The sequence below is a fragment of the Epinephelus moara genome, chromosome 14 (assembly GCF_006386435.1).
Source record: "Epinephelus moara isolate mb chromosome 14, YSFRI_EMoa_1.0, whole genome shotgun sequence".
In the NCBI taxonomy this organism is placed as follows: Eukaryota; Metazoa; Chordata; class Actinopteri; order Perciformes; family Serranidae; genus Epinephelus; species Epinephelus moara.
The window spans coordinates 1277103-1288761 of NC_065519.1; the positions used below are offsets into that span (position 1 = coordinate 1277103).

Genomic DNA, 11659 nt, shown 5'->3' on the forward strand with positions numbered 1-11659 from the left:
GGCGCGGGCGGGGGGGGGGGGGGGGGGGGGGTTCCAAGCCACCATCGGCACAATGAAAGCCCTCTCTCCTCTCCCCGCAGCGAGGGACAATCTTCACTCTACCCCCTTCCTCAGCCGCTCGCCTGTCTCAGAATTTGGGCCCGTTCAACGGATGATGATATTATTGTTGTATCAGAAACTTGGCTTGGTAAGTCAGTTCCAGATAAAGATATCAGTATAAAGGGGTATACTGTACATCGCTGCGATGTCCCCAGGAAAGGAGGCGGAATCGCTGTATACGCAAAAAACTAATTTCATATTAGTCTTTTATCCTCAGTGTCCATCTGCAAGCCATTTGAACTGCTGGCTTTAAAACTTGATCTTGCTCAGAGTCAATTTATTAATATTATTGGATGCTACAGGCCACCCTCTGCTAGTGCTGAAGCCCTAACCTCATTAGCACATTATCTGTCTAATTTCAACTCAAATGAGCTACTGCTAGTGGGGGATCTGAACTGCGACTGGTTGACTTAAGCATCAGATAACCTCAAACTGGTGTGTGATTCTTTTAATCTGACTCAACTTGTTGAGGCGGCAACATGTCCAAATTTTAAATGTCTCGAGAAGTCATCATTGCTTGATTTGATCTTGACAAATGCTCCACATAAATACTCTGATATAAGCATTTTTGCAATTGATATCAGTGATCATTGTGTCATTGCAACTGTCAGGCAGGCTAAGCTCCCTAAAGCCAAGCCCCGACTGCTTATCAAAAGAGACCTTAAACGTTTTTGTGAGCAAGCTTTTTTTCATGATCTGTATAATTTTGATTGGAGCAGACTTAATCTTATTGGTGAAGTGGAACTGGCCTGGAAATTCTTTTCTGATGGTTTCCTGAATATTTTGAACAAACATGCTCCTTTTTACAAATTGCGAGTAAAAGGTCGCAATAATCCCTGGTTTTCTCCTGAGCTAAATAGTCTCCTTCGAGATAGAAACAACGCATGGGCTAGAGCAAGACTGATTATTATATATGTATATATAACATTATATAATGACTGTATCATTATATAGGCTATGTATAACATTATGTGATAACTATCATTATATATGTATATATAACATTATGTGATATCTGTATCATTATATATGTATATATAACATTATGTGATAACTATCATTACATATGTATATATAACATTATGTGATAACTGTATCATTATATATGTATATATAACATTATGTGATAACTATCATTATATATGTATATATATAACATTATGTGTAAGAATTAGAAGCATGAGATTTGTACACTTATAGCCAAAGACATTCTGATAATAATTGGATATGGAGCCATCTTGAATTGTCAATATGGCGTCCATGGCAGCCATTTTTCAAAATGGCCAGCAACAAACATTTTTCTCATGTGTGATGGATATAATTTGATTTTGAGGACACAATTTCTTAAATTTATTTACCACACCATTATGAATTGCCTTTTGATACAGTGTCACAGCCCATCAATGCATGGAACATTGGTAGAACACTTGCTTTCTTAGGCCCTAGCCCTACTGCAAGACATGGGCTGCAAGGTATCGAAAGTTTTCTGGCTAAATGTGGAATGAAGATCTCTTGGGTCACTGAAGGTCTTTACAGAAGTTAGTTTCAGCATCTGAATGATGGCTGCCCCATCTACAATAGTGCAGGGGATCTTGGGATTCTCAGAGTACTCACTATGAACATGTTCCAGGCATCTCCCGCGCTGGCACATCCTGTCTATTCAGGTGCGGCTATCTAACTACATCTAAATATGCAAACTACAATATTAATTAGATGTGGGGCTAATATTAGATAGCATTTAGGAAACTAAAATACACTACTACTAAACAGTGACTAGAACCAGTACATTGATTACTGACTACAAAAAGCATGGCATTATAAAGCAGCTTGTATTTAGCTGACACTGAACCCCATGCTCAGTTTTACAGCAGTGGAATTGTCAGTGTGCCCTGGCTGTGTTTTGACATCCGCTATTGGAATTAAATAATTGAATGAAATAGGGTTCATATTGAATTGTGAGATTATGTTACATTAGTACTTTATTATGTAGCATATATGTTACATGAGCACGTTGTTATGTAGCAGATGCGTTACGTTAGTACATTATGTAACAGATACGTTACAATAGTATGTTGTTATATAGCAGATACATTACGTTAATCCATTGTTATATAGTAGATACGTTACAATAGTATGTTGTTATATAGCAGATACATTACGTTAATCCATTGTTATATAGCAGATACATTACATGAGTATGTTGTTATATAGCAGATACATTACATTAATACATTGTTATATAGCAGATATGCTACTTCAGTATGTTATTTTTTTAGCAGATCCATTGAAACTTGTCATGGTTTGGATCATTATTGTGTTTGGGGGAACTTTCCAGATAGGAAATACGGCGATGTGTTGGTAAAATCTGATCGGTGTTGTTTGTTGGTGTTGAACCGCAATGTGCTACTTGGCGGATATCTCAGGTGTCACACCGTCCCCTCCCTCTCCTGACAACACAGCTCATAAACTACATCACATCACAAAAGCTTGTATGTATGGAACATGTTCACGGTTTACAGAGATGTACAGTGGCAACATTTTCTTCAGGTTACTGGGCTGAATTTTGAAGATTACGGTTTTTAAATGTGAGTACTAAAATATTTAAAGTGGATTTACAGATGTTTGATATTGAAAGATTTGACCATTTGACCATTTAATTTAAAAACTTAGTGCTTGTTTTCAGCGTTGATAAACTTGTTGGTGGCTGATTTATCAACACACAGATGGTAAATGGTAAATGGACCTGCATTTGTACAGTGCCTTTCTAGTCATCTAGTGACCACTCAAAGCGCTTTTTACACTACGAGTCACGTTCACCCATTCACACACACATTCATACACTGGTGGCCGAGGCTACCATACAAGGTGCCACTCAGTTACTCAGTTTTAACACACACACACACCGATGGAACAGCCATCGGGAGCAATTTGGGGTCCAGTGTCTTGCTCAAGGATACTTCGACATGCAGCCTGGAGGAGCCCGGGATTGAACCGCTGATCTCCGATTGGTGGACAACCCACTCTACCTCTGAGCCACAGCCGCCCCTATGCCAGATGGAGTCATAAGAGATTCATGAGACTTTGTTTTATGTTTTATTAAAAAATGATAAAATAAGTTTAAAACATTTGAGTTTGTCATACATGGAGGGGGAAATCTAACACAGATGTGTTTCATATTTAAATTCTTAAGATTGTCAGGATTCACGAGAACGTTCAGTTCAGAAAAAGTTTTGAAACCCTGATTTTTTTCCACGTTTTTAACAATCAAACACATTAACTATTTATAAACACAAGATTAAAATGAAAACAGCAAATATTGAAAGAAAATCACATCAAGCTTCAGTTGTTTCAAAGTTTCATCATCATGGAGACAAAAACAGATTTCATCCTTATACATGATAAATTCTTCCTTCACAGTCTGGTACTGTCGACTCCTCCATCACAACACGTCACTCAGTTTTTATTCTCTGACACTTTGAACTCAAACTAACGCCCGACAACATGCTGTCGTCACACAGGACACATTTTACTACAACAGTATGATTCAACTACAAACTAGTGTTAATGAGAGCGGTGTCTCTGACTGGTTTGTCTGCTCAGAGCTTCACCTTTATCCTCACAGGAAGTTTCATAAATCTTTGAGTGAATTTCAGTTTACAAAAAAAGTTTTTGTTCCCAGAAAACAATCCTGCAGTTTCTCATAGAGCCAGAAACTCTCAATGAGAAACACATTTAATGAGTTGTGTAAGTGGTAACATGTGGCATTCCTACATTCGTCAGACTTCAATCAACATGTGGAACCAGTTTTAAATTTCAGAAGAACAGACGTCAGATGACTCGTCAGTATTAACTAGTTATATAAAAACATGAGAATCATTTTTAACTGTTTAAAGGACACAGCTGCTGAAACTATTTCTACAAACTGATAATCACACACTTTCACTTCTGAATGCACTGCAACTTTTTCTTGTACTGAAGTACTCTCACAGTGTGGTGTTTGTACTCATCTGAATACTTCTGTCTGAAGATGACACCACACCCAATCTTGACGGTCATGTCTACACATTAACACAGAATTTTATTCATTTCATCTTGTGCTTCAGAACATTTAAAATTCACTCCTGACCTCCTGAACACCAACAAACCCTCAGTGGTAAAGAGAATAATTGCAGAAGTCCACAGTAAACCCTGTGATAACTAGCAGCTGTGGAATGAAACCTGGTTCAGTGCTAAAGGTTCAGTTTGAGTTTAGAAGGCTGTGTCTGAGAATAACAACCTTTCAATTTTGTCATAAAGTGTCAAACCACCTATTTTTCCTCCACTCAGCGACTCGTCGTCCTCCATGTTGCACTAGTTGTCGGGCAGCAGGATGTTGAGGCAGGAGAAAGGCATATTGGACAAGCAGTCTGTGTTAATGGTGACCTGCATGTCACCAAATAAAACTTGGCTTCTGTCGCCGCTGCCCAGTTTCTTCTTCAGCTCTGTGAGTCGTTGGAGGATCAGCTGGTGTTCACGTCCTCTCACCAGGCCTCTGAAGTACAGCACAGCGACCAGGTGCTTCCTGCTGCAGGTGGAGAAGAAAACACATTCAGACATTTTATTCATCAGTGGACCAGGAACAATGCAGCACAGTCTGTCGCTGACTGCAGGCTCATCAGAACAACAAACACACTCCACCCACCAATGAGTAAAACAACACTGTGACGTTTCCTCCCCTCAGTGTAACGATGTCAGTCTGTGGAAATATTCACTCAACCAACATAACACAAAGCGAGATGCTGACGTCAGTTTACAGGTTCGATATTTAATGAAGCTGCAGCATGTTAAACAGCGTCCTCACTCTTCATCACCACCAACATCACACCGTGTGCACGATGTTTCAGCTACAACTTCATTTAAAACACACACACACACACACACACACACACACACTCCTCCAGAGACGTTTGTTTATTTTTGTTTCTCCTTTTTAAAGTCAACTTCACTCACTAAATGACATTTGTACAAAAACAAGAAACATATAGTTTTTTTTTCTTAGATCAGTTTTACAAACAACAACAACAACAGAGGATATTTAAGTCAACAACAACGACAAACCCAAACCTGTCAACCCTGAACACAGCAGTGACCAAATGATGTGGATTAATTTCAAACATTTCAACATCAACATTTTATCATTTAGTTTATTTTGCCTGATTGGTTGATTTTGATTAAATGTCACTCGACTGTTGGAAGCACAGACGGTAGAAAATCTGTTTATGATTACTGATTGATTGATAATTAATTTGATTATATTCTATGTTGTTGATCTGAATCAACAAAGTAGCTAAAGCTGTCACATAAATGGAGTAAAAAGTTAAATATTTTTCTCTGAAGCGTAAAGTAACAGAAAATAGAAATATTCAAGTACCTCAGATTTGTACGAGGTAATAAATGTTTATAGTTACTTTCCACCACTGCGCTGAGTTAAGATCATGTGGTAACCTGTGTGCACCTTTTTAAAACTGCAGAAGATAAATCCTGAATTATTTTTGGTTTGATTAAAATAAACTGAGCTTTTATTTCTAAAGCTGGAAAATTACACTGAAAAACACACAAGTATGAAGCTAGATAAGCTACCAGTAGATGTACACTTCTTCTGCGCAGTGATTCACTTGGTGGGTGTAGTTTGGTACACAGAAACTAGTTCCTGCATGAAACTGCTCCCAACAAGGTCTGTGGATTATCTTCAATAAATGGGTTGTGATTTCTGAAAAGAGAAATTAATCAGTTTTACAAGACATACATTTTACATCTCTACAGCCCATATCTCCAACATCTCTACAGCTCATATCTCCAAAATATCTACAGCCCATATCTCCAACATCTCTAAAGCCCATATCTCCAACATCTCTACAGCCCATATCTCCTACACCTCATATCTCTAACATCTCTACAGCCCATATCTCCAACATCTCTACAGCTGGTATCTCCAACATCTCTACAACTCATATGTCAAACATCTCTACAGCTGATATCTCCAACATCTCTACAGCCCATATTTCCAACATCTCTACAACCCATATCCCCAACATCTCTACAGCCCATATCTCCAACATCTCTACAGCTCATATCTCCAACATCTCTTCAGTTCATATCTCCAACATCTCTACAGCTGATATCTCCAACATCTCTTTAGCCCATATCTCCAACATCTCTACAGCCCATATCTCCAACATCTCTACAGCTGATATCTCTAACATCTCTTCAGCCCATATCTCCAACATCTCTACGGCTGATATCTCTAACATCTCTTCAGCCCATATCTCCAACATCTCTACAGCTGATATCTCCAACATCTCTTCAGCTCATATCTCTGACATCTCTTCAGCCCATATCTCCAACATCTCTACAGCTCATATCTCTAACATCTCTTCAGCCCATATCTCCAACATCTCTACAGCTGATATCTCTAACATCTCTTCAGCCCATATCTCCAACATCTCTACAGCTGATATCTCTAACATCTCTACAGCTCACACCTGAACTGTCAGACTGATTAACAGCTCTACACTGAAGAGGAAGAACGTGTGTTTTTGTTTTTGAGATAAACTGATCATTTAAATTTTTGGGCATGAGTTCAGGTTTTTTTTTTTTTTTATCGATCAGACCAAAACTGCTGTTTCTTTTAGTAATTCAATAATTGAAAACATGTAACTTCAGTTTTTTAACTCTTATTATTTCATCATCACTTCCTCATTCTTCTGCTGAGTTTTATGAAATAGGGGGATTCCAGCACAGCTATAAAATTTGGTCCTCTCACTCAAACACTTCCACATTTACAAGAGATGGAAACTTTTCTAAACTTTTCAAAGTGTAATTAAAATCAGGATGTTGGTTAAATGTCTTCACTCTGGGTTTTTTTTTTGACTTGTTTAGCTGCTTGTCAACACAGAGACATGTGGCAGCACTCTGACATGTCTCACTTTCACAAACCTTCCTGGTTTATGAGAAACTGAACTCTAATGAGACAGAAATCCCCGTCTTCAACCTGGATGACCTCAGCTGGCTCCGAGCTGCTGCTGGTATTAATATCATTAACCTGAGTGCTCAGCTCAGCGTTTGGTAAACGTTTTTTTCTGAAGCTTCTGTTTGGGCTGGTTAAACATAAATATGTTTCACCTACAGATAACATAAGCCCAAATCTTATGTTTCTTTACATATGTGACCCTATTTGTCAAAGTTAAATTAATTTAGCTGAAATGAAGCTTTAAATATGAAAATAAATAAACTCGATCTGAGAGTATGTTTTTAAGGTACGTGTACTTTACTGGAGTTTTCCAATTTTGTAGTGCTGGATACTTGTACTTCACTACAGTTATTTATTCACAGCTATAGCTGATCCCACCGTGTGCTGTGACTGGCTGCTACTCATCATGTTGGGGTGTTGAGAGCAGAAGTGGTTCAGATTTCATTTTTCATTTGTTCTGCTTATGTCGATGCACAACAATTAAATTCACAATCAGAAAGACTTTAACACATCCCCATGAAAATTAAAACAAATATCGCGAAAATTTGAAAGGAATTGGCGATTAACAAAACTGGAAGAATGTCCTTTAGCAGACAGTCTCAAAACGTATAAGAGGGGCCTCCGCAATGGCAGAGCAAACTATTACTCAGCATTAATAGAAGAAAATAAGAACAACCCCAGGTGTCTTTTCAGCACTGTAGCCAGGCTGACTGATACCCCGTTTACACGTAGGAAAAACACACATATTTTTATGCGGTTTGGCCTCTTGTTTACACGCAAACTGAGTTTTTTTCACAGAAAACGATCATTTGTAAAAACTCCAGCCAAAGTGGAGATTTCTGAAAACACCGTTTATGTGTTGCCGTCTAAACTGGGTGAAATGTGGTATTAGGTTCTGAAACGTCACAGCATGCGCCAGCAAATGCTTGACGTCATGTGAGCGACCTATGTTTACACTTTGTTTGGCTACTGATCATGGATGCTGTTAAGGTGGTACTCAATTTTACGTTTGTGCAAACGCTTTGTTACGGCCTTTTTCCACCAGATGCGTGTAACGCTTTGTTACGGCCTTTTTCCACCAGATGCGTGTCGGTTGCGTCTCCGCTCCGGCACGGCAGCAGAGCCGATAGGATTCAATTCTAGTCAATGTGTGTGTTTCCACCGGCTGCGGCCGTGCTGCGTTCCAGCTCCGTCTTAGCTCTGGCACTCCAGAGCAACAGAAACGCAGGACTTCTATTTTTGCCGGACGCTGGAGCACAATGCAGCAATTCAGCACAGAGCAGATCGTGCGGGGCAGCAAGTCGTGCACACAAACAAAATAAAACATAACCAGCGCTGCCGTTCCACAACGGACACGCATCCAGTGGAAATCCGGCGTTTAAAGCAACATTTAGGAGTAGCTCCACTTCACTGTCAGTCCACACAAACAAACCTCTCGCCATGTTTACTGTTTTGAAACGAACAGGAAGTCGCGCGTCTCATTCGTTGTTGTTGTTGTTGTTGTTGTCGATTCTGAGGATTCTGATTGGCTTGCATGGCTTCATCCTTCTCCCTACACTGCCGCCCATAGGTTTGGCATAGTTATGACGGCGCTCGACGGCGTATTTATCCGGGTTTATGTAAATGACAACATTTTTGAAAACGATGTTGTGTGCACGATGTTATTATTGAAAACGGAGGGGGGGAAATATTTGTTTCTCTAAATACCCGGCTATGTGTAAACGTGGTGTGAGAGTCACAGCTCTATTGAGCCTTGTATTCCTTTAGCCCTTAGCAGTAATGATTTTATCATCACCTGATCACCACACCCTACTCTGCAGTATAAAGCCCAGCTCATCATTCCACTTTCTGCCAGATCGTTGTTTCACGTTCAGTGGTGGCCTACTTTAACCTGAAATTCAGATTTTGTTTGCTACTTTGCCACGCTAGACGCCCTCATCCAGCCACTTCAGCCCTTGTTACGCTCTGTCCCAGTCACTATCCACATGCCTGAAATGCGCAGAAATCAAGATTTCTATTGTTACTTTCTATTGTATCAGATTTATTGTTTTTCTTCACTTTCTTCAGGCTGAATAAAATTCTTAGATTCTTTAGCTCGACATCTAGCTTCCAGTTGTTCCTGTAGATGCAGTCTGTGGAGAAGCACCTGGGTCTTATAGATTTCCGTGTCCTCTTTTTCTGCCATTCTTAATTCTGCTGCATCCTTTTTTATTTTCAGTTGTCCGATGCCTTCTCTTAATTCATTTATTTCCTTCTTTAACGTTCCAAAGTTTCCAAAAGTTTTGATGCAGAATTCTCTGGTTTCTTTTATTATTTCAGAGACCAGGACCTTTGACCATCAGGTTGATTTTCCTCAGGTTGATTGTTTGTAGTCAGTCTGACGCCGTCTGTCCCTCGTGCTGGTCTGTTCTGACATGTTTCTCCAGAAGAGAAAAGAAGGCTTTAAGTTGTTCACAATGTCTTTTGTTAAATTCATTTCAACATTTGTAAATTGTTTGCAGCGTGTTGTTGACAGCACCAACGCCAACTTGTTTAACCATTGTCTGTTCCTGAGATATGGCATTAAAACACGATAATGTCGAAGTGAAGCTGACCTTTGACCTTTTGACTATTATTTTATCCTGTTAGACATTTGTGTCAAGTTTTGTCAGAATTAGTGTATGAATTCTTCAGTTATGGCCAAAAACATATTTTGTGAGGTCACGCTGACCTTTGACTTTCGACCACAATATTCAAATCAGTTCATTGTTGAGTCCAGGTGAATGTTTGTGCCAAAATCTGAAGAAATTCTGGGAGAGATATTGTGTTTGTAAGGACGGGAGTGACAGACAGACACCATTAAACCATGAAGCCTCCAGTCACAGCAAACGCTGTAGCAGAGACATGAAACAACAAATACTGAGCTACAGATGTTAGCGGCCTGTCAGGCTGATCAAAACCACCACATGTCAAACACCTGAAGAAGGTTCGATTCCACTGTATGAATCAAATCTGTCAGAGTCAGAGTTCAGTAAAGGGAAGACTGCTGAACTTTTCTTGGATTGATTTTAAAGGTTTCTGCAGTTTATTTACAGAACAACAACATGAGTTAGTGATGATTACCTGAAGTCGGGGTAATGCTCCACTAAAGGCTGCAGGTAGTTCTTTATATCTGCCTTGTTTTTCTGTCCAATGAGGTCACTCAGGTCGTCTCCTACGGCGTGAAGCCACTCACAGCTCGACTTCTACCACAGAAAAAAAAAAAAAATAGAATAAATTTAAAATGAATATAAAAATGAATACTGAGTTTAATTATGTTTTGGACTCCGAGTGTTGTGATTTTTATCTGAGCAACCTGAAACTATGATCAAGATTTATTTTTAGTGTTGATGGTAAATTAAACGTAGATAGTTGCAATGATAAATTAATCAGTGGGTGTGACACTGACTGAGAACAATGTTCTTCCTGCCTCCATCACCGTCATCTGACGTCATCTGAAGTTTTTGGAGGCAGAGAGAGCCCCGCCTCTAGGTATCCAGGTAACGCTCCTTCCTTCCTTTTTTCACTTTTAATGCAAATTAAATTTCCAACAGTGAAATAGCATCCCAAAATATAAGTGCAGAGGATGTTAGTGTTTTGGCTGAGTGATATTAAGCTAGAGTAGACAGCCGAAGGAATGTAGCGGAGAGTAGCCGAGGCTGCAGATGCCAATGGCAGCCCTCCAGTACGTAAGCCGATGAGATCAAACGGCGACAGGTGGTGCTGTTTTTGTGCCACTTTTTTCTTCTTCAGGTTCCCAAGATAAACTAGAAAAGAAATCCGGGAGCAGTAGGGCTGAGAAGTCAGATGACCAGATGACCAATTATTTTTGTCTCCTAATGGTCCTGACGCACCGAGCCAAAGGTCAGTCGTCAGTGAGCGTCTGTCGCTCTGGATTTTGTGGCGTGTCCTGCACTGTTGGTACCGTTCGGCTGCTGTTTGGTTGATGTTGTATTGGTAACGGTTGGCTTTCATAGCTACTGGTTCTCTGTTGTGGGTTTGGTGTGTTAGGGTCTGAACACTAAACTGATCAGCAGGAGGACTCAGCTCTCTGTTTCAATATAACACACACTGAGGAATTCACTGCTTCAACTGACTACGTTTTCCATCAACACTGATCGGATGTCCACACAGACGGTGGTAAATTTTCCCACACGCCCATTACTTCAGTTTTCATTATCACAGCACGGACTTTTATTTTCTGGAGACCATGACTTTAACATCTCGTCATCACAAGTTAAAAATCAGAGGAGCCAAACAGGAAACCTGCTGCTTAAGTTAATGTGGAAGTTAAAGAATTAATTACCATGTCGTCAAAGAGATCACGGAGTTGTCCACACTGCACACGCATCTTACTCGCCGCCTTCTCGTGTTTCCGGTTCTTGCACGAGTAGTTGCTCTTCATCAGCTGGCCGACATATTCCCTCACCACATGGTGGTGCATACGATCCGCAAACCCCTGTCGCCAGGTAACACAAACACACACACACACACACACACACACACACACACACACACAGGGGGGGGGCGGGG

General features: G+C 40.0%; 1 protein-coding gene across 2 annotated transcripts in view; it reads right to left on the reverse strand.

Moving 5' to 3' along the window:
• Window positions 1–2141: 2141 nt before the first annotated feature.
• exoc3l4 (exocyst complex component 3-like 4) overlaps window positions 2142–11659 on the reverse strand; it is a 45408-nt gene continuing 35890 nt past the window's right edge. Inside the window, exons 12-15 of one of the 2 annotated variants that reach the window (XM_050062131.1) lie at window positions 11433–11585; window positions 10211–10332; window positions 4407–4663; window positions 2142–3144 (exon numbers count right to left, since the gene is read on the reverse strand). In XM_050062131.1, coding sequence (XP_049918088.1) covers window positions 4450–4663; window positions 10211–10332; window positions 11433–11585 — 489 coding nt within the window. In that variant the 3' untranslated portion in view covers window positions 2142–3144; window positions 4407–4449. Of the gene's footprint in view, window positions 3145–3179; window positions 4664–10210; window positions 10333–11432; window positions 11586–11659 lie in introns of those variants that run through there. The other variant, XM_050062130.1, reaches the window with a different exon arrangement.